General features: G+C 35.5%; 6 protein-coding genes across 6 annotated transcripts; 4 read left to right on the forward strand and 2 right to left on the reverse strand.

Annotated features, from left to right (window-relative positions):
• The first annotated feature begins 878 nt into the window (after positions 1-878).
• On the forward strand, positions 879-5,022 carry Tsp_07725 (transporter, cation channel family). Its single transcript, XM_003381138.1, is given in 20 exon segments — positions 879-883; positions 894-999; positions 1,089-1,228; positions 1,306-1,412; positions 1,484-1,636; positions 1,693-1,895; positions 1,987-2,090; positions 2,180-2,295; positions 2,354-2,413; positions 2,472-2,715; positions 2,799-3,024; positions 3,172-3,246; positions 3,444-3,682; positions 3,742-3,824; positions 3,996-4,125; positions 4,204-4,333; positions 4,396-4,480; positions 4,530-4,636; positions 4,692-4,779; positions 4,847-5,022. 20 exon segments carry the CDS (start codon positions 879-881, stop codon positions 5,020-5,022), a joined length of 2,577 nt encoding a protein of 858 aa, XP_003381186.1.
• Positions 5,023-5,033: 11 nt separating this feature from the next.
• Tsp_07724 (transporter, cation channel family) lies at positions 5,034-8,395 on the forward strand. Its single transcript, XM_003381139.1, has 16 exons — positions 5,034-5,236; positions 5,329-5,530; positions 5,614-5,772; positions 5,915-6,025; positions 6,116-6,199; positions 6,278-6,400; positions 6,471-6,536; positions 6,615-6,706; positions 6,770-6,944; positions 7,050-7,274; positions 7,339-7,420; positions 7,495-7,596; positions 7,650-7,786; positions 7,860-7,964; positions 8,051-8,160; positions 8,227-8,395. The coding sequence occupies exons 1-16, from the start codon at positions 5,034-5,036 to the stop codon at positions 8,393-8,395; spliced, it is 2,145 nt and encodes a 714-aa protein (XP_003381187.1).
• Positions 8,396-11,741: 3,346 nt separating this feature from the next.
• On the forward strand, positions 11,742-12,131 carry Tsp_07723 (conserved hypothetical protein). The gene has a single exon (XM_003381140.1). It carries the CDS (start codon positions 11,742-11,744, stop codon positions 12,129-12,131), a length of 390 nt encoding a protein of 129 aa, XP_003381188.1.
• Positions 12,132-12,584: 453 nt separating this feature from the next.
• Positions 12,585-13,655, forward strand: Tsp_07722 (hypothetical protein). Its single transcript, XM_003381141.1, has 3 exons — positions 12,585-12,732; positions 12,816-13,153; positions 13,584-13,655. The coding sequence occupies exons 1-3, from the start codon at positions 12,585-12,587 to the stop codon at positions 13,653-13,655; spliced, it is 558 nt and encodes a 185-aa protein (XP_003381189.1).
• Positions 13,656-14,043: 388 nt separating this feature from the next.
• Tsp_07721 (conserved hypothetical protein) lies at positions 14,044-14,457 on the reverse strand. Its single transcript, XM_003381142.1, has 2 exons — positions 14,441-14,457; positions 14,044-14,215 (listed from the first exon to the last, which is right to left on the reverse strand). Exons 1-2 carry the CDS (start codon positions 14,455-14,457, stop codon positions 14,044-14,046), a joined length of 189 nt encoding a protein of 62 aa, XP_003381190.1.
• A 3,437-nt stretch (positions 14,458-17,894) lies between these two features.
• Tsp_07720 (conserved hypothetical protein) lies at positions 17,895-18,893 on the reverse strand. Its single transcript, XM_003381143.1, has 4 exons — positions 18,870-18,893; positions 18,676-18,829; positions 18,173-18,640; positions 17,895-18,055 (listed from the first exon to the last, which is right to left on the reverse strand). The coding sequence occupies exons 1-4, from the start codon at positions 18,891-18,893 to the stop codon at positions 17,895-17,897; spliced, it is 807 nt and encodes a 268-aa protein (XP_003381191.1).
• Positions 18,894-22,135: the final 3,242 nt, after the last annotated feature.

The raw sequence follows: 22,135 nt of genomic DNA on the forward strand, positions 1-22,135 counted from the left end.
AGAAAACAAAGAACAAGAAACTAATAAAAAGCATTTCTTAATTATTGTTTGTTTCTTCATCAGTGCATATTGATTTTTTTTTCAACATGTCCAATTTACTACGCCAGAATGATAGCAGTTTTACGTGATTTTTCATTCAAATTGAAATTTCCAACAGTTCAAAAATAGCACTTTTATCCGCTAAAGCTTTTAGTTGTCTTTTTTGAATCACATTCCAGTGGTTAAAAATAAAACTCTTTTCAAACTCTATGATTTCATCCGAATTATCAATACATATGACTCGTTTGGCATGACGAATTTATAAAATTATCAATATACACTTTGTTTTGAATAATTTATTTTTTTTATTAAATTATGGACTGGTGTTTTGTGTATGTGTATGAGCATGAGGAGTAGTAGTAGTCGGTTGTGGGGGTACATGACATGCATTTATTTCATTTCAGATGGTTTCAAATGGATTGACCATGCTATTCATCAAATCAACTTAACTTTATTTATTTGTTTTATTATAACCGATATGTGATGTGTAGGTATAGAATTGAACATGATGAAAAATTTTCTCTTGAATCTCTTTCGCTTTTTTGCACATTTAAAATATTTATAGCTTTCATCAATTTGTCTGAAACTAGGGCCGAACGAAATAAGAGAACTTTTGCAAAATTTATTTCAACTGCAACGAGTAGCAGTTGTAAATTAAGAAAATGTTCAGCAATTATATATATATATATATATATATAAACGAACGAGCGTTTTATTTTATGCAACTAGTGTGATTAAAAAAGCAGAGCTCTCTATTTGAAAAGCCTGTTGTTCTTTCTATTATAGATGGATTTATTGAAATTTAATTTGAAAAATAAATATAAAACAATAAATAATAAATGTTGTAATTTTAGACCATTTGAATGGCTTATTTTGACAATGATTTGTGCAAACTGTTTGGCATTGGCGATATATCAGCCTTATTCAGGATTGGATTCCGATTTTAGAAATACCGTTTTGGTAAGAATTTTTCATAATGTTTTTCTTTCTTTTTGATAAATTCCAAAATTAAGAATTCAATGAGTAAGTGTAAATTTTTTTTGTTGTAGGAAATGTTGGAATATGTTTTTATTTTTGTTTTCACAATTGAATGTTTGTTGAAAATTGTGGCATACGGCTTTGTCATGCATCCCGGCGCCTATTTGCGCAACGCTTGGAATATACTCGACTTTGTAATTATTGTTGTAGGGTATGTTAATTTGTGAGATCTTCATCATTGATGAATAATATTAATTTTTTTTTAATTTTCATTTTTTCAATATTCAGAAATTGCAGTACGGCACTTTCGTGGGCTAATTTGCCAAATGTGGACGTGAAAGCTCTTCGAGCGTTTCGTGTGCTGAGACCGTTGCGTCTTGTTTCAGGAGTTCCAAGTGAGTTGTTTTTCAATTTAAATTTTTTAATTTTTACAAAAATAAAATGTCCAATTTTATTTTTTTTCCAGGCTTGCAAATCGTTTTAAACTCTGTCCTCCAAGCAATGGTCCCCTTGTTTCACGTTGCTTTGTTAGTTTTGTTTGTTATTATAATTTACGCAATCATGGGTTTGGAACTTTTCTGCGGCAAGTTGAGCCGTACCTGTGTGCATCCTGATACAGGTTCGATTGTTGTTATTGTTAATTTTAATTTTCAAATTTCAAATTTCCATATGCAGGTTTACCATTGCAAGGTGGATCTTCTTCACCGTGCGGTTTTGGTCGCAGTGCTCGTCATTGTTCCATCAACGCCAATTGCTCAGAGACGAAATACTGGCCTGGACCCAATCATGGAATTACCAACTTTGACAACATTGGCTTTGCCATGTTGACTGTTTTCACGTGCGTCTCTCAGGAAGGTTGGACGGATGTCATGTACTGGGTATGTATGTAAATTTATATGTTTTTCCTTATTTCTGAGCACCATTTCATGCTTACTCTTTATTTTAAAAAAATGCACTTTACATTTTCAGGTAAACGATGCCGTTGGAAACGAATGGCCTTGGATTTATTTCGTCTCTTTGGTAGTTCTCGGATCTTTTTTTGTTTTAAATCTTGTTCTTGGTGTTTTAAGCGGGTAATCCACTTACTCTAGGCAATATAATACATATATATATAGATACTTTTTTTTTAATTTGTGAAAAATTATTCTCTTTTGTTTTTTAGTGAATTTTCCAAAGAACGAGAAAAAGCTCGTGTAAGGGGCATTTTTAAAAAACGTCGTGAAAAGATACGCTTCGAAGAAGAGCTGCGCAGCTATTTGGATTGGATTTTACAAGCTGGTGAGTGTTTGGTTTTCATTTCAGCAAAGGGAAATAATGTATAATCCATTGTATGCAGAAGATATCTGGGATGCAGTAGGAGACGAAGCGACATTTGAAACTGTCGAAAATAACGACGGTGAATTAATTTATTTGGAAAAATTGTAATCAATTAATTGATGAATATCAATTTTCAGCAAAATATACAAGCGGATCTCGATTGGATTGGCTTTTGCGTCGATTCAGTCGTCTCAAATGTACAAAATTGCAAATGTTGCCATTTTACAGTTCCAAGTTGCGTAGGAAAGGTCGAAAATTGATCAAATCGCAAGCATTTTATTGGATTGTAATCGTGTTGGTATTTTTGAATACTTTTGTCTTAACGTTGGAACATCATCGTCAACCATTGTGGCTAGAAGAATTCCAAGGTAAGCGGGGGCAGTTTGACATTTGTCATTTCGATCATGCAAGCTATATCCAAAAAAATATATTTCATTTTTTTTCCAAATTTTAATTAATTTTAGATTATGTCAATATTTGTTTTGTTATTTTGTTCGCTTTGGAAATGCTGTTGAAAATGTTCTGTCTTGGCTTTTACAATTATTTCATGTCGTTGTTCAATCGATTCGACTGTTTCGTCGTACTTTGTTCGATTGTGGAAATTTCTCTAACTCAGGCCCGAGTGATCAAGCCGCTCGGATTGTCCGTTTTGCGTTCAGCTCGACTGCTTCGACTGTTCAAAGTGACCAGGTTAGTGGTATAGTTAATTTTTGAATATTGAATAAAAAGTATAATTATATATCTATATATAACAATTAATTGATATTGAATAATAATAATAATTACGAAAATATATGCTTGGTTTGTTTGTTTGTTTTTTGAAACTGTTCATTTCAGATATTGGGATTCGTTGAGAAATTTGGTCGCCTCGTTGCTGAATTCACTGCGCTCAATTGTATCACTGCTGTTATTGTTGTTTCTGTTCATTGTCATCTTTGCTTTACTTGGAATGCAAATTTTTGGCGGCAAATTCAAATTCGATCCTTTTGGTTCAAAGCCGAGATCGAATTTTGACTCGTTTCCCCAGTCATTGTTGACGGTGTTTCAAGTGGGCAATTTTCAATTATTCCATTACTTTTTCCACTTTGTATATTTTTTTTCATTTGCAGATATTGACCGGTGAAGATTGGAATTCAGTCATGTATGCAGGGATCCAATCGTTCGGTGGTGCATCGTCCATTGGCATTGTGGTTTGCGTGTATTTCATCGTGCTGTTCGTCTGCGGCAATTATATCCTCTTGAATGTATTTTTGGCCATTGCTGTGGACAATCTCGGCGACAATGACCAATCCGAACCTGAAACTGTTGTTCCACACGTCAATGAAGAGACCCTTCAAGAACAAGACGAGTGAGTTGTAGTGAAAAATTTGCATTTCCAGTGGTCGATTTCGACAAAATTGCTTTCAGCGAAAAGATGATGATCAACAATGACAACATTGAACAAGAAGAAGAGAATTTTGAAATTCAATTATGCAACGGTGAAACCCAACGTGAAAATGGACAATTTGAACAACTGAACAACAACAACAATTGGTCCAATTGTACGCGATTTTCATATTTATATTATTGGTGTAATTTTGATTATGCAAATTTAATTCTTCTCTTGACATGTTGAAAGTGTATTTCGATTGGCTGATTTCGCGTGTGCAATTTGATTTTAGCCGACGGTACGAAAGACGAAACTGACGGCAACAGCAGAAAGAGAGGGGCAAGTTTGTTGGCTAAAGATGACAGTTTTGGGGAAAATTGCCGCAAAGCATCGCTGCTTCACATTCCACCTTACAATTCATTGTTTATCTTTTCTCCTCAGAACAAGTTGTGTTGTCATTATGAATTATGAATTTATTTTTATTCGTATTTATTTGTCAGATTGCGCATAGCTTGTGCGAAATTGATACGGCATGCTTATTTCAAAAATTTGGTCCTTCTCTGCATTCTCGTCTCCAGCGCCCTTCTAGCTGCCGAAGATCCACTGTCACGGCATTCGACGCTTAACGATGTTCGTTTCACGATTGGAATAATTTTGAAAAATGATATATATATATATATAATTATTTTCAGGTTCTCGGATTTTTCGACATATTTTTCACTTCTGTTTTCACAGTGGAAATTGTTTTAAAAGTAAAAAAAAGAAATCGACGTTGTCGTTGTTGTTATTTTTTTTGGAGATTTTGCATGTTAATTTTTTGTTTCAGATTATCACTTTTGGATTGGTGCTTCACGAAGAGTCGTTTTGTCGCAATGCGTTCAATTTGCTCGATTTGCTCGTCGTGGCGGTTTCGTTGGCTTCTTTTGGATTGAAGTATTATTTTTTTAAATAAATAATTATTCAATTCGTATAATTTATCTATTTGCAGAAGCGGTGCAATCAGTGTGGTGAAAATTCTTCGCGTTTTGCGCGTTTTGCGTCCACTGAGAGCGATCAATCGTGCCAAAGGATTGAAAGTGATTTTTTTCTTTTCATTGTTAATTTCAATTATGAAAAATGTCCTTCAACAACATTTTTTTCAAGCATGTCGTACAATGCGTGATAGTGGCGGTGAAAACTATTGGCAATATTCTGCTGGTGACATTCATGCTGCAGTTCATGTTCGCCATTGTCGGCGTTCAATTGTTCAAAGGGACATTTTACCGTTGCACCGATTCGACCAAAACGAATCCGCAAGATTGTCGGTAAATTTGATTTGAATTTCAAATTTATGCAAATCATATTGTATTGTATTGTATTGTATTGTTGTTCGTCAACTCCATGCAGAGGTGTATTTATTCATTACGACGGTGGGGACCGGACGAAGCCTGTGGTCGAATTCCGCGAATGGGTGAACAATGATTTCAATTTCGACGACATCCGCAACGCGTTGATTTCACTGTTCGTCGTCGGCACGTTCGAAGGTTGGCCAGAGTAGGGCAAGCTTGTTTTTTTTTTGCTTTCTGTTTATTTTTGTTTATTTACTTGTTTGTTTGTTTGTTTGTTTGCTTGCTTTTCATTTATAGTTTACTGTACGTGGCAATCGATTCAACCGAAGAAGACAGCGGCCCTGTTTACAATTACCGTCAAGCGGTGGCGATTTTTTTCATCGCTTACATTGTGGTCATTGCATTTTTCATGCAGAACATCTTTGTCGGTTTTGTCATTATCACGTTCCAAAATGAAGGCGAACGTGAATATGAAAATTGTGAACTGGACAAAAACCAGGTACTACTACTACTACTACTAAAGAGATGAATGAATATTTAAAATAAATTTGATAAATGATTTATTTACTTTTTATTGAACAGAGAAAATGCATTGATTTCACGTTGAACGTGAAACCGCAAAAACGTTACGTCCCTTCGTCACAGTTTCGCTACAAGCTTTGGCTTTTTGTCACATCAAGCTATTTCGAATATGGTATTTTGTTCATCATCATTTTGAACACTTTTGTCCTTGCTATGCGTGTAATATTTTTAGCTTTTTTATTTATCAATTTTTGTTGTTGTAAATAATATAAGTTATATTTTTGTTATCAATTATTATTATTATTATTGTTGTTGTTGTTGTTGAATTTTATTATTATCAATTTTCATTTCTCCTCGTCAGCATCATCATCCCAATCCGATCACCGAAGAAGTGTTGGACTTTTTGAATTTCATATTCACTTCTGTCTTCGCTGCTGAAGTACTGTTGAAGCTGATGGCTTTCACGATAGTTGTAAGTCAGAAAAAAAAACAATTAAATAAATTATTAATTTTCATATCAATATTGAATTGATATTTTTTTTGAATGTTTTTCTTTTTGCAGAATTATTTCGCCGATGCTTGGAATGTTTTCGATTTTATTGTCGTCTTGGGTAGTGTTATCGACATTGTCTGCTCAAAAGTTGGAGTATGTTCACAATTTGCATTTTATTATTATTATTAAGTATAATAATGATAATGATGTTTGTCGACTTTTAATTTTTAGCCCGGTGAAAGTGTGATTAGCATGAATTTTTTTCGACTGTTCCGTGTTATGCGACTGGTGAAACTTCTCGGCAGAGGTGAAGGCATGCGAACATTAGTCTGGACATTTCTCAAATCATTTCAAGTAGACAATTATATACATTTTTTTTTTAATAAATTTTCTTTCCTCTTAATTTCCTCTTCAATTATTATAGTCTTTACCTTACGTCGTATTGCTCATAGTACTTTTATTTTTCATCTACGCTGTTATCGGGATGCAGGTGATTGGGATTAATTTCAATTATTCCTTTCCTTTCTTCATCTATCTAGTAATTAATAATGAGCTTGGTTTTTTGAAGGTGTTCGGCAAAATTGCATTCGACGATGATACACAAATTCACAGGCATAACAATTTTCGAACTTTCTACTCGGCGTTGCTTGTATTATTTCGGTGAGTTTTAAGTTTGGATGATGTGTTTAATTTATTAAATTTTATAAATTTAAAAAATTACAGATGTGCCACCGGCGAGGCGTGGCAAAACATCATGCTTGACTGTTCAGACAGGCCGACTGTTCTTTGTGAAAAAGCATTCTTGCACGAAGATGAAGAAGCAAGCGGTGCAACTACATGCGGCACCAACTTCGCCTATCCATATTTCATATCCTTTTTCATCCTGAGCTCATGTCTGGTCTGACGCACATGCACGCTTTTTGTCTTTTCTTTGTTTTTTTTTCTTCTATGTTTAATATTTCGAGGGAAAAAAATAATAATTTTTTGATTAATTATTATTCAGATAATCAATCTGTTCGTGGCGATCATTATGGACAATTTTGATTATTTGACTCGAGATTGGTCCATTCTCGGTCCGCACCATTTGGAAGAATTTGTCCGCCTGTGGTCCGAGTTCGATCCCGACGCCCGAGGGCGTATAAAGCATCTCGACGTGTTGATATTGTTGAGGAAAATTTCCCCACCGCTCGGCTTCGGCGACTTTTGCCCGCATCGTATAGCTTGCAAAGTAACTGATTCTGCTATTGTATTGTATATACGTTTTTTTTTCAAATAAAATTATTTTTTTAAAGAAGCTCATCTCGATGAACATGAGCTTGTTTCCCGACGGTACGGTCGGCTTTCACGCTACTCTGCTGGCGCTTGTTCGAACCAGTTTGAACATTTTCTGCGACAGTGAGGAGAATTTTGAAAATTTTTAATTTTTCTTTTCAAACAAACATTTTCAGATTCAATCGAGATGGCAAATATCCGACTGAGGCGTGTCATTAGGAAAGTGTGGAAGAAGACGTCGGAATCGTTCCTTGACGAAATTTTGCCCCTCACTACCGGTGAAGGGTGGCGCATTGTTGCCATTGAATTATTTCAATCAACTTCTTTTCAGGAGAGGACGACGTGACCGTGGGCAAATTTTACGCCACTTACTTGATCCAAGATTATTTTTTGAGATTCAAACGTCGCCGGATGCTCGAGGCGAGACGAATGAATCAAACTCCCAGGCATGGAATCAAAGTTCTGATGGTCAGTATTTTTGCTGGACAATCTGATGTTGCTGATTTTATTCGATGGTAGTGATCTTTTTTTTTCACTTCAGGCCGGACTGAGGGAACCGATCCACGATTCCGCTGAACCGCATCGCAGATATTCGGGCAATTTATTCGCCGACTGGATGAAAGATTTCGAAGAGCCCCAACATCGGGTAAATTTCATCTTCTCCTTCTTTATTATTATTATTATTTGTTTTCACGGTTTTAATGTATTTTTTAATTGTTTTATTTGTTGCAGCGTAATCATATTCTCTTCAACGGCCTCACCAATGATCATCAGAAACAGCAACGTGTCAACAATAAAAATCTCTCCTCTGCAATCAACTATAAAGAGCATTTTAGAAAAAAGTGAATAATTCAATAATAAGAGAAGAATGATGAGTGAAAATATGGACATTTTATTTTAATTTCTAGAAAAAATGTTCCATCATTACAAATCAAGAAAACAACGCATTCTACGTCCACGCCCAATGGACACGTGCCTCAGTCTGAATCCGACGATCCGCAACCGTGGCGTCCGTACCCGCACAACGCCTGCGTTCGACTATTCGATTTGGTAAGTCGTTTATCCATGCATATATAGATATTTTATTTCAATTACCGCTTGTTGTGTGTATGTGTGCGCGTGCTTTTTGCATTTGTGTGTTTTTTCTTTTGCTTCTTGTTTGAAATGGAAAAAAATAAGCAAAAGTTATGATTACTTTATTCTGAATGTGAGCTTGCCAGTGTTCTTTTGCTTTTGCTCGTTTTGTTCAGAAGTTCCAAGTTTTCTTTGGCGTGCAGTATGTAGCCAGTATCGTAATGAAAGATGAAATTTCCATTTCTTGTTAACATTTCGCATCCACAGTAACAGTAACAACAATCATTATATAATAACAGGCATGCAGCAGTGGCATGCACAATGAAAATGGTACAATCGTACAATTGTTGTTGTGTTGTTTGGATTTTTGCTATGCTTATTATAATTTGTGCGCTGTTTGAAAAGGTAGATTTTGTCTTCATCTACTAGAGTGTTTTTGGCTTCTGCTTTCTTTTTTTTCTATCTGAACTCACCACGTATCTATGTCAGTCTATGAGCAGTTGGTGACATTCTCAACAATCTCATTGTCTTTAGGATGGATGAACCTTTTTTGGGCGATGTTTGTCATTTGAAAATTTTTTCCATAAAAAAAGTCTCGTTTTATGAGCTATAAAAAACATGATCAGTCGACTGGACAAGAGATGCTGGATATTTTTCTTTTTCTACCCAGCACATGGATGGCATTTGTTTTCTTTCTTGGCAAGCGTGAAATTATTTTGCAACGATTGAAAAAATGCTTCTAATCTCTTTCTCTCTTTGTGCAATGAGAATGAAGATTGTTTGTTTGTTTGTCTGCTGAATTTTTGCGCACATTTTGTTCGATCAGAAGCAGATAAAGTGGAAGACAATAATGCATATATATATCTATAACTTGCAACAGTGTCGAAACAGCACGAAAATGCTGCTTTACTCTCAATATGCATACCGTAAATGGAAAAAGAGACGCAGTATAGTAATAACTCATTTTTTTGGGAATGAATAATAAATAAAACGCTTTTTTGGTGTATTTTCTTCTTCATTTGTAATTTTGTATATAATTTATTGGTTCGTCGATATTTTTTTTGCGTTTTTGTTCCTTTGATTTTCAAATGAGAGGCATTTGAATGAGATGAAGATTCTTATCTGCATTGAATGAGAGAGAGAGAGAGAGTATTGTTTGTTTACTGCAAATTTTTTGAGTTTTGAATAATGTAAAGTTCTAACTTTGCAGTTTTTATTGTTTTGTTATCGTGCAGATTGATTGATGAAGAGCTAATTTTGATTTTTTACTAGAAAAAATAGTTCTGTTGAATGATTCGTTTTACTCGTATGGTCACTGTTGAATTCTCATTTCGTATCAATTTTATTGCATCTTGTTTGAAATTGCCAACAGGCAGCGAGCAGATAAATGGCTTGCGTCTATTTTATTTGATATAAATGAATAAGATGCAAATTTATCATTTTGTCGGTACTTTCTTGAGAAATCATCATGCAGTGCAGTGCAATGTGCTATCTAGATTATAAGTGGAATGATGAACTTTGTTGATAACAGCAGAATTTTTGCACAACTGTTTAAAATTTTATTTATTATATATACATATATAGCAGCGATGCGTTCTATCGTTTTCATTCATTCAATTGAAGCCAGTTTCGAAAAACAGTCGTTTTCTCTACACACAGTCTTCTCAGGCAGTCAATTTTCTTCCATTTTCTCTCATTCATTTTTGGATGTTGCTCTTGAAAAATGTGAAATTTATCACCATCTTCTCTTTTATCTGCTTTATACACTTTTACGTTTGCTTTTGATTTTTCTTTTCCCACATTTAAAACCTAGCCGCTGTGCTGTGCGCACATATTCAAGCAAGCAATGATAATTTTTTTTTCAATATCTTCTTAACTTGTTCAACAAATCAAGAGGAGGAGGATATTTTTTTGATTTTGTTATCATTATTGCACAACAACGTTTATATTTCTTTTTTAAATTTCTACTATTGACATACATGCATGCAATTGATCTTACTTGGTTGGCATGGATCATGTTCACCAAAGCATTTTCTCAAAGGGAATAATAATAATAATGTTTTTGCTCAGTTTCAGAAGAATTTCCATAAGTTGATACTTACTTGTTCAATTTTCTCAGATTTTTTTTTCATTTTTCATTTTCATATTAAAATTATTACTTGTAAAAATACATTAATTAGTCTTTTTTTTGTTTCTGTATTTATTAGATTTTATTTTTCAATCGGAATTTTTTAGTTTGATAATTCAAATATACTGACGACAACTGTTGGATTTGTTGTTTCAAAATTTGCTTCACATATGTTTGAATGTTTGTTGTTTATTGAAGAAATGTTCATAAAAGTTGCAAAAGTTGGATGGTTGGTTACTTTGACATTCTTTCAAATTTGATTCAGATAAGCAATTGAAATTTAAAAATGATAAATGTTTTAAATTGAAAAATAATGTATATATATATATGGATTTGTTTGTTTAATTTTATATTTTACATATTCAACTTTTCGTATTTAACAAATTATATAAGCACTAGTGATGGAAAATCACTAGAACGGCTAGATTTACTTACCATTTATTTGGTGGCGTGTTGTTTCTTGAGCGTGCTGAGAGGTATTGTTCCACTGATGGGGGGCAGTTTGCAAAATTATTGCTTCAATCAAAAATAGCAGCGTTTCAATTGAAAATTTGGGCCATTCATCAACAAAATAGATTGGCAAAGTATTTCGGTGAAAATAAGTGTCAAGTTTCTTTTTGCAATATTTTTATTATTGTACAAATATTTTATCAAATACTGTAAAAAGCCAGGAGGGGGTGTTCGAACTGTTTGTAGATGATCATGACCAAGAGTGGCGACGATGCGTGCACACAAACTACCGAGCGTGTAAATTCGATTAGCTTTGCTGGAAAAAAAATAAAAGCACGCTTCATTCAATTTTGTCGGCTTGCTTGACCAACAGCGGTATAAGCAGCTTGATGAAAGGATAACAACACTGTAAGCAGTTCGTTTCGGTGAACATTTATTTATGCTGAGCTTTTTTCGAGCTTTCGAAAACGCGATCGACCAATTTTTTTACAATAGGGAGGATGGGCATTTTTTGCAGTCGACTGACTCGTCACGAGCAAACGATATTCACGCCGGCGTGAATTTGTGGGATACAATAAGCTTGCTCTGGTCATGTTCCAGGGGTCGACTGGATGTTCGTCGATTAAGCTGAATTAGCGATGCGTGAAAAGTCTACTAAGCGATCAGCGTTCGCTTTGCATTTGAATGCGGCCGACTGTGAAATTCGACTAGCACTAGCATTCAGTGAAACGAACCAACTGCCTGACTTCTGGTAAGCTGACCGCCTGGCAGATGGCGCATCAGTTGCTGCTCAGCTATATGCAATGCAATTCACATCCACACACGGCTGTTGCGCCATTGGGTCGGCCAGTTGCGAATGAAACACCGATAGCACGGAACAATCGTCTGCGAACAATGGACCAAGAGAAAACATCTGCTCGTCATTGCAATTCCGGCTGCAAGCTTTCCACTAATCCTACCGCCCGATGGGACTTTTTCCCAAATTCCACAGCACGGCTTGCAACTGAAATCACTGACGCGTGTGATATCCCCTTTCCGTTCAGATGGTACTTGAAACGGTTTTTCATCCCCTCTCAGCGTGGCTTTGCATTCATAACGAACAAATTGGAGGGAATTGAAAAAGTTGTTCAAAGAGAAAATGTACAAAAATTTGTGTTGTAAAATTCAATTTTTCGATTCAACGAAAAACAAGCAAGCAGTATCTTTTACAATGTCAGCCGGAATATTTTTATAAATTGGCCACAATTGGTGATACCACATTTGAAATGTTACCATTGACAGTCAAAATTTGAGTTTATAACGTATTTGAAATTTTATGTGAAGTAGTTGTCTTATTCGTGCTCTCCACTTAATCGCTCTGAATTGTCAATCAAATGTACATTTATTTTTGCGGCTTTTGTAAGAATAGAACCATTGTATTTTGTTTTTTTTGTTCAAAATTTCGACTTCTTGGAAATGCAGTCGACGAAGTTTGAAATTATTTTCCATTTAGTCAAGTGACAGACAGTCTGTATTACAATTTTAAGCATGGTTGAAATGTTATTTCAAATAATTGTTTTCTCAACTAGTGACAGATAACATTTTGCAAACTTTTTCCAAGGGGATGCGTGGGAAATGTCCATTCGCACACACACACCATTGCTTCCCATGGTGACCGATGATGGCATTTCCCAACGGTATTGTTGGAACAATTTGGACGAGAAAATAGCATTGCAGCGCATTGTGACATTGTCAACTGTTTGTCCTTTTTTGTTCGTCAACAGTATGCAAGTGAAATGGGCTTTTTTGTGGCATATGACTTTTTTTCACTAATGGAAGTGTGCATACGAAATACTTGAGTTGCAGGGGTGGACTGCGGATGTAGACCAAGTCAAGGTCGATGGAGGAGAGTGTTGCAAAAGAGAGGAATCTTTGGTTTGTTTGTCAGAATATTCGTTCATTTATTGACCCGACGTTGTCGGGTAATTGTTATTGCCCCCGGACGCCAGCCAGGCAGCGAGCGGGCGGTTCCCATCCTATTTTTTTTCGTTCGTATACTGAAATTCCTCTCCACTACCGCCTCATTCGATGCGTTGTGTGACTCACTCGGACGGACGGCTGGGAACGTGCTGCGTGGCCTTAAAATGGCGAATTGTATTCGTTGTGGAACAAAAGACGCATGCATATCTGCTCCAGTTAGGGTGGTACTATTTTGCTTGCACAGATGATGAAGTCGATGGGTACAACAATTTATTGTACCAATTATTGGCATTTACTGTCAAAGAATAACGATTAGCTTAAGATCAGAAAGAATGTTGCTTTTCAAGAAAATAAAAGAATAGAAATTCTACTAGTACTACTACTACTAATAATAATAATAAACAGAAATAAAAACAGTATTAAATTAATTGATCAGATAATTCATTTTTGATTGGAAAATGACAATTCGACAAAAAAAATTCACAGAATTTTAGTACAAAAAATACAATTTTTGTTCAATCCAAGTATGATGTATTTTGTTGATGTTCAACTAATTAATTAATGATGATGATGTGAGCTTGCGCAACTGTTGGAGATATTTTATTTTCAAAAGCAGAACGCGGTGGTCCAGTATAATATGTTTTGTTGTATCAGCTGTTTGATGACGATGATGATGGTGATGGTGTCAAGCCTCAGCTGTTGGCTTGGTCAGGATTATCACATTGAGTGAACAGAGCAGTTTGTGCAAACAGAGTGGATAAAAATAGGATAATGCAGTGCTGTGCTTGGCCGATCGGCCGGGTGGGTAAGCCGGGATTATCCCTTTGACCAGAAGCATCATTGTGGAACATCAGTGGACGAATTCAGAAGGTCGGAAGGTTGAAAGCGGTCCGTGTGCTAGAGCACTCAGGCAAACGCCGCGAGAGAAGTGCTTCTCTTGTTGAACGGTGTTTGAACGGCATACGATCCACCAGAGTGGCATGTGCGCCATCGGATTAGTGCACAATAGTAGGCAGTGTGTTCGGCCAACTTTCCGTCCGGTAAAAAATAATAGCCGGATTAACTGAAGCAAAGGTGTTCTCTGTCTCAGCTGACACCGGCCAACTGCTATCTGTCATGGCACATGTCCTTGCGCGTTACTGCTGGCCAACTGGTATTCTTTGTCTTGTACTATACCGCTGACCATAATTAGCCGTCGTTTACTGTGCCAAACGGGCACGGCGTTGTCTTGCACAACTGGAGTCGCATCTGACCAGAGTATAAGAATCGGCACGGCTCCTTTTGACCTGTATTATTGGAATTTGGATGCAAAAGAAGAGGGAAAAGTTCCGCTTTTCATCCATCCATTTGTGCTTGTCACTTTTTTTTCAGATGTTCCACTGAACGGACGGTTCTGTGGGTTTTGAGATTTCGATCATCAACGTATCAGGGCAGGTTCACACTGGCGACATGCCATCCTGTATCATAGTCAATAATTGGATCGGTCACAAAAGGGTCAGGCACATTCCCACCGTGCGGCAGAAGGCATTTTTCCGTTTCAAATTGACGTGGTCGCAGTTGCTCACCAATGCACACACACACACACACACACACATACACTCTCTCTCACGTCCAGCTGCTTGCTCACTTCGACCTATAAAAAGGCAGTTCCCACGACGTGGTTGACGACGTTGTTCGCTCCACTGATCAAGCAAACTTTGCCAACAGAAGCAGCTGGTCAATTTGCATACAGACCAACAATATGTCAAGTGTAGATAGCGAAGTGAAGAGAGAGATTGAGAGAGGTGGGGGCAAGAGGGGGATAGTAGAACTGCTGTTTATATATCTCAGCTTGTTGGAATTGGCTTTATCAAACGACAACAAATCTGATTCGTGTGCTTTCAGCAGAAGATTTTGCTTCTTTAGACGAATAATTTCAAACATATTTGTTGACATTTGGACAAGCATTAAAGTTATAAAATAGTTTTCCAACTTCACCGATGTATCGATGATGGATGATGTAAAAAATTTTTGCTGAAATTGTTTCATCATTATTTATTAGTTTGTTTATTTGTTTGTTTATTTGTTTGTTTTGCCTTTTTGCAAGATTGAAAGCAAACCAGAAAGAATTGGGCAATTTCGATCGTATGTGCAAAGTTGTGAAGTTTTGCCATTTGTAGTAGGGGAAAAAATTGGGAGAAAAATTTTTTGTCCAATTTTAAACTGATCGTGAAAATCGATTTGACTGACAAAATCACTTAGCAGAAAGTTTATGCTCGCTTGCTTGCTTGTTCGAGAAACAGATGAGTTGAAGCAATTTGTGTTGCAAATTTTGATGCACATTTATATATAATAGTTGAAAATTTCATTTTGCAGATTATCTAAATTTCTAAGGTTTTTTTTTGCTTTTTCTTCATTCATATAAAAAAAATATATATATATTTCTGTCATCAACAGAAGAGTGTTGAATTGTGTTCATTGATTTCAATTCAATTGTATGTACCACAAGTTTGGCAAAATGATCAGTATCAAGTTTTGTGTTGAAGCTTAAATTTTTAAATATGCTTTTTTATCCGCTAGGAAAGTTTATTAAGAAAATCTGAACAAATATATTTATTTATATTTCTACTAAGATAATGAACTACAAAATTTGACTAAATTCAATTAACTAATAATTGCTCGATTGCTTTCTCTAATGATGATGATGATGATGATAATTTGTAAAATTGTAACTCAACTGTTTGACTTGAATGCGACAAATGTAGCTAACAAATGTGACTTTTATTTCGAAAATCTTTTTTGGTGTTGTAATCAATTCTGCAATCACTTTGCGGTGTGCGATAAGTTGATACAATTTACCCATTTATGACAAGTTTGATTTATTGAAAATTTGTATCAAATATATTTTGAATGTATTTTGCGCACATATTGGAAAATTTTCAATTCATTTGTTGCTTGCATATGCATAATGTTCGATTTGCTAGCTATTTTTATATAAAATAACAATTGTGATAATAAATATTCAAAGTGTAATTTCAGTAAAGCTAATGGAATTTTTATTTAATATTTCAGTAGGAAAATATATGATAAACGAATAAGTTCATGTATGTTTAAAATATTTATTTATTTATTTATTTATACAATAGATGCTTATTTTGCCTTAGCCGTTTTTTGATCATTCTTTTATGTGAAAAAGGTTTTTCAAATATTACAACCAAACAAACACACAGTCACGTGTTCATTTTGAAAGTTCAATGTACGAATTTGATCGATCGATGATTGAAATAGAGGAAACAGTGCAACAAACTTTTGCATTTATTTACTTGCAGCTTATCAACAATTAGTAATTGGTTGATTGTTGTCGTTGTTGTTTTTCAAATTTACATAACCTTTGGTGCTTTTTGATGATTCATAAAGTTTGTAATTTTTGAATATTTTCATTCGTAAAGTAGAGAACAACAACAACAACAACTCTCTTGCTTTTAAAGCTTCTGACCAGGATGTTTCAGTTGTGCTGTTGTTCTATGTAACGTCTTGTGTATGTGAAATATACAATTGAACGTAATCCTTGAAGTTGTAAGCTAAGTTTTGAAACACGTTAAACTGTGAAATGTGTTTAAAACTCAGAATAAATTATTATATAAATAAATGTATACTGTGACCATGGTTAGGATGTGGGAACAAGCAAACATATTGAAATATATCTTTTGTTCACAGTTGATCTGCTGCGCTTATGTGGAATCTGCTTGTATGCACGACACTGAATGTGTGACTTATGTGATTTTTTTTTAATTTAAGCAAATCATTTGAAAAATAAAACTGTTTTTAGAAATATTTCTCTTTATTTCTGCTTAAAAAATGATTGCTACAATTTTCAAAAATTTTTTTCATAAAAAAAAGAAAAATAATATTTAAAAAAAATTTCAGCATGAACGTGTTGTTGTTATTTGCACAGGTGATGCATGAAGTTGTTGTTGTCGAAGGGAAGTACTTTTTCAGATTTACGTTGGTTGCTGTTATATTATTATTATTAATTATGGCGAGCAAGCGTGAGATAACTGAATGTGTAAGTGTTTGTTCAGTTTGATGCAAAATTATCCACAATGAACTTTGTTAATAATTGATAATTTTCCATTTAATAATAATAATAAAGTTCAAGTAAGGGAGGATGAAAAAAACAAGCATAAAGAAAGAGAAAGAGAGAGGTATGGTTGAATAATAAAAGACCTATGCTGATGATGGGTTAGTTCTGTGCGCATGACCAACAGCTAATTTGTGACAAGATTTGATCCAGTTTATTATAATTTTGGTTCAGCTCAGTTTCTGTTCTGTTATTTGAAGACTCTTTGTTCCTTTTCTTCTACTACATTACGACCGCTCTGTGGAAACATGCTGCTGCGTGTTCAGCAGGCAAGTCAGGCTATGCAGAGGTCATCAGCATGATCGCCACTGCTATAGAGGTCGAATTGCTTGTGCAGTGATGAACTTGTCACCAGAGACAAAAACCAATTCGACCTAAGCTTAAGGATGAATGACGACAAGTTGCGATTGTATGTCTAAGCTGAACTACTGTTGCGCAATAGTATTTAAACAAGTGGGGCGTTTTCTTTTCCTATTCCACTCACAATAAATGCTAATCGTCTCTGCTTTTCTAACCAAAAGGGTCAATTTATTTGCCATGATGTTTTGTTTCAATCACCATCACTCTCGGCTTATATAAAACTGTATAATGATGAGGGGAAAAAGATTTTTTCTCTTATTATTAATATTTTTATTGAAATAAAGAAAAACATCCGAATGCTGCCATTTTAAGTGAAAAGCATCAGCTCGTCACTAGTGTGATTAATATATGCAAAGGAAAAAAAACACACCAAACATGAAGTGAAAAAAGCAAGTGAAAGCGATGACTGATCAACTTGTGTGACCATGGCACAGGCGAACTCGTGACAGCCAGCCAAGCCGCACGTAAAGCTTAGAATTCTGCTTTCAAGTGCTGCACTGCAACAAATTGGTACTGGTAAAATTGGCCGGGATGCGGGATTGCAATTTTCTGTACAATTCTCCGGGTGTGCAGCAATTTTCTCGGCTAACAACTTTGCCCGGATCACTCGCTTGTGTCGACACCAGTCCGAGATAGGAGATCAATTCTGAATTGGAAAAAAAACAAGATGATTCATTAATTTCTTCATATTGATTTGATAAAAATTTTCATATAAATTAGCATTTTTCTTGTTCGATGATGATGATGATGATGATGGACATACCTGGAGGCAGTTGACCAGATTGAACTCGAGCGAAGATTGCTTGGTGCAGTTGATCGATCAGATTGACCGCTTCGTTCAGGACGGACATTTCATCACGGGGACTTGTAGTTGCACGAGTTTCTCGCGGAAGAGCTCTGTGCAAGCGTCGCAACAGTTGACGACGAAGTTTGCGAAACATGGCTCTTTTAGCTCTCACCGCTGACGACTGGCTGCTGCATTTGCGGCCAATTTTATTGCCCTTGTTGGTGGCAGATTTTGTCGCATCATTCGAATTCGGCATTCGTACAGTCATATTTCTTCTTTTCTTTTTTTTCAAATCAGTCGACAAACTACAACGTCGGAATTCGCTTGGTTCGTGGGTTAGCTTCGCCTCAGCAAATGATGCACAGCACAGACTGTTCTGAAGTTCTGAAGTGAACTGCGCTGGCCGTAGAAAAGGGGGTTTAAATCCACTGTCGAAGGTCAACGCTGATTGGTCAAAAAACAGCCTATTATGTAGCAACTTCCCACGGTGCGCATTCGGCGCACCTGGCGTGCGTGTGCTATTTCGAATCTGGAGGACAAGGCAGTGTGGCTTCGTGCGCTTGCGGGCCGGCCCGGAGCATCCAATTTAGGACAGCTGTTAACTTTCGGTATGGGAAACGTTGTCGTGGGAATCTGTCGTTGTTGACCATTTATCCGATTATTTTCACTTTACCGACCGATCATCATCATCAACCATCACACTACATCACATCACATCACATCACATGATCAATTGAAATTATTCAACAAATTATTAAAAATAAACACAATCACGCAATCAATTTGATAAAATATTATCATCTGTAAATAAATAAATAAATAAGTGGGCAGATAGTTGGATTAATTAATTAATATTCACATTGCAAATATTGCAACGTAGATAGTGTTAACGATTGTAAAATTTAAATATATTGATTTGTTTTCTTTTTTGTTTTTTTTGTATTTTTTTCGAAATGAATTTTTTTGGTAATTGTTGGCGGTAAATCAAATCAAATCAAAAAGCGTTCAACTTGTCTACTGAAACATACATGTACATGATGATCAGCTTGTACAATTAGCCAACGGATAATCATATAGTAATAATGGCAATTGTATGAAGTAACATCTTTGGTGACAGTTGTCCATTGTCGTGATACTTTGCATATTCGATGACCAGCTTGTGTTGATTGCATGCATGCAGAACGCTTGTCAACGACGGGCGACAGCGTTGGCGTCCATTCTCACGGTCAAGTAAGCGAGTTCAAAGCGGCGGCCGCTTTTTTGCAAAAAGCTAAAATCAATGCTAAGGACACGCGCTTATCCCACCTGCGTCGACGACGGTATTGTGCAAGCGGCGGCGTCCAAGCCACTCCTGACCTGATTGTGTTAGCGTCGTCTGGCACATGTTGTTCTGTTGATCATCAATGTATGAATCAAATTATCCAAGATTAAAACTTTTAACTTCAAAAGGTGCCGACCGACCGACCGCCTGACCAGTCGCCGGCTTTTTATCCATTCAATTCATTCTAATTGTTCTTCTCATTTTTTCCTCCCCCCCCCACGCTTTGCCTATTCTTAGCTTTGTATTGTTCATTCTGTACTGTTGTTCATCATCTCCACACGCATGCTAATTTTAGACGCTGAAAACAAATCTGCTTTTCTATTCTATTTCTATTCTATTTTTGTTTCTTAAATCGAATTTACAGATATATTAATTGAAAAAGAAAACTGATTAATTAATAAAGTAAAGTTGATTTCAATGAATATTTTAATAATTTTGATAATTTTTTCGATTTTTTGAATTTTTTTCCATCTGCATTTGTGAAAAGAATTGATTGGTTATTTTTTGTTTTCTATTTTGTATAGAAGAAAGAGAGGATAAATTTCAAAATTTCATTTTTTTCATCGATAAAAAGAAACAAAAATGCAATATGATTATTGTTGTTTTTTTTGGGGGGGGGGAAGTCTCTTTCCATCTGCATCTGTCGTATTCATCATTTTCAAGAGTTTGCTGTTTTTTTCTTTTTCAAAATTATTCATGCAAATCTGATGGAAAAGAAAAATTGTGTCGACAGGTGAGATTCAGCTGCTCGGTTGTTGTTGTTGTTTATCTCGTTGAAATCAAAGCATGCTTTTCACAATGTGCGCATACATGTAATACAATTCAAGTTTCAAGTATGCTTTTTTTTTCACTGAAATGAATAATAGTCGACGGGGCTGACTATCAGTTGTTGTGTCAGAGTATTGCTTGTCTTTTTTTTGCATTCGTTTAAATTGTGCTGATTCAATGTTCAAGAGAAAAGCGATTAAATAATTTGAAATTACATTTGGCATTTAAATTTTGGAAAAAGAAATAAACATTCGATAAATTCTACATATGTAGGTGATGTCGAGGATGATAGTGAAAGGGTGATTTTTCTCGAAGGGAACATTTTGCCGGTTGCATTCTAATTGCACAGGTTAGAAGATAATGTTAAGGCGATAATTAGCTTCAGGCAATTGATGGATTAGTCGATGATAGAGGTGACTGGTGATGGTGACGCATCGCGATACCTGTATAGCAGAGGTTTGATTGTATTCTCACGCCGCTTGACAGCACGACAACGCCATAAATCGACATCTGCTCCCATCTACTGGACATTAGTATTGCATTGCATGGTCAACGCCCATCCAACCGGTCGCACCCTGTAAAGCGGTGACAGCTGTCTGCGGACGTCCGTTTCCGTTGCAGCTGTCCGTCCTGCTCAGTGGGTCGACCGTTGCATTTTATATCTCGTATCAAGCTTTACTTTCTTTCTATTCATTTTGTTTCATTTTAACATCAAGCTTTATTTAATGCGTATAAGTAATTTTTTCTTCCAGAGAATAACTAGAATCAATTTCAACCAACAAATTATCTTATTATTATTAATATTATTCTAGTAGTAGTAGTGTTGTTTGCACTTATTTTTCATAAATATATATATGAAGTAATTTTTCAAATTTTGAAAAAAACAATGGAATGAATGAAACTGTAATTTGTATTTCAAAGCGAAGTATTCCACTTTGCGACAAAGTCTATATAGTCTACTACTTGAGTAAAAAGCAAAATCAGTTTGAAGTGCGTTTGTCAGTTTTGTCATGACGAGAGTAAATCTCCATATTTCATATTTGTATTTATTGTCAAATCATTTTCAAATCTGTTGAACAACGCGTTCAATGGGCGCAGATTGACAGATCAAATTAAAATTCTGACTGACTCACTTCCTTACTTATTCTGTGACACACGGCCATCATTTGCTCGCTTATTATTATTACCTGACTTACCTGTGCAATTCTTGCTTGAGGCTATTTTCAGATATCTGATTCGAACTGCCAAATTTGATCTGGACATGACAAATTGGGAAAATATTTTCAACCAAAATTTTAATCCGCTGCTGAATATTTCTTTTTCACAATTATTTTTCGTAATCTCTACTTGTTGTGAAAGGCGTAAAAAATGACTAAGTAACAACAACAACAACATTTTGAAGTTATTTTATTATTTCACAATTAATTAATTAATTAATTAATTCACTTTAACCAGTTATGGTGCTTATCAAATTCCATGTCCACTGTGTTGGTAATATAAATTTTAAAAATGTGTATTTTCCCCCTCATCAAATCACATCATAATTTGACCATGAACAACAGTTAGTTGTTTTCAGTCAACTCGTGACGGTACTTCAAAGCTGGCTCTTCAAAAGAGTATGCTCTATCAAATTGTAAAAGAGATTGACTGTCAGAAGAGAAAAATGCCCATGAATAATTTAAATTCGAGGTCGTCCATTTTCTACTACAATCGACAGCCAAGCATTGCGCGTTGACCTTTTCGTTCTAGCTTTATACTCTGTTATTATTGCTTCACTTTGTTCAGGAGGATGTACGCTTTGTCAAGGTTGAATCATCGTTAATCTTTGATGGTGGTGGGATTTTTTTTTG

This window comes from Trichinella spiralis (genome assembly GCF_000181795.1).
Source record: "Trichinella spiralis strain ISS 195 chromosome Unknown Scfld2, whole genome shotgun sequence".
Classification (NCBI taxonomy): Eukaryota; Metazoa; Nematoda; class Enoplea; order Trichinellida; family Trichinellidae; genus Trichinella; species Trichinella spiralis.

What these genes read in the sequence shown, in the direction of transcription:
- Tsp_07725 (XM_003381138.1), top strand. An exon ending in GGACGGATGTCATGTACTGG is followed by an intron (nt 1,896 to 1,986) that starts GTATGTATGTAA and finishes TTACATTTTCAG; the next exon opens with GTAAACGATGCCGTTGGAAA. An exon ending in GGCATTCGACGCTTAACGAT is followed by an intron (nt 4,334 to 4,395) that starts GTTCGTTTCACG and finishes AATTATTTTCAG; the next exon opens with GTTCTCGGATTTTTCGACAT.
- Tsp_07724 (XM_003381139.1), top strand. Translation starts at nt 5,034, where the DNA reads ATGCAAATCATATTGTATTGTATTGTATTGTATTGTTGTTCGTCAACT. An exon ending in ACGCTGTTATCGGGATGCAG is followed by an intron (nt 6,537 to 6,614) that starts GTGATTGGGATT and finishes GGTTTTTTGAAG; the next exon opens with GTGTTCGGCAAAATTGCATT. An exon ending in TCGAAGAGCCCCAACATCGG is followed by an intron (nt 7,965 to 8,050) that starts GTAAATTTCATC and finishes TATTTGTTGCAG; the next exon opens with CGTAATCATATTCTCTTCAA.
- Tsp_07723 (XM_003381140.1), top strand. Translation starts at nt 11,742, where the DNA reads ATGGCGCATCAGTTGCTGCTCAGCTATATGCAATGCAATTCACATCCA.
- Tsp_07722 (XM_003381141.1), top strand. Translation starts at nt 12,585, where the DNA reads ATGTCCATTCGCACACACACACCATTGCTTCCCATGGTGACCGATGAT. An exon ending in TCCTTTTTTGTTCGTCAACA is followed by an intron (nt 12,733 to 12,815) that starts GTATGCAAGTGA and finishes CTTGAGTTGCAG; the next exon opens with GGGTGGACTGCGGATGTAGA. An exon ending in TATCTGCTCCAGTTAGGGTG is followed by an intron (nt 13,154 to 13,583) that starts GTACTATTTTGC and finishes TTGTTGTATCAG; the next exon opens with CTGTTTGATGACGATGATGA.
- Tsp_07720 (XM_003381143.1), bottom strand. Translation starts at nt 18,893, where the DNA reads ATGGTTGATGATGATGATCGGTCG. An exon ending in TTGATGATGATGATCGGTCG is followed by an intron (nt 18,830 to 18,869) that starts GTAAAGTGAAAA and finishes CAACAACGACAG; the next exon opens with ATTCCCACGACAACGTTTCC. An exon ending in CCGAATGCGCACCGTGGGAA is followed by an intron (nt 18,641 to 18,675) that starts GTTGCTACATAA and finishes TTGACCAATCAG; the next exon opens with CGTTGACCTTCGACAGTGGA.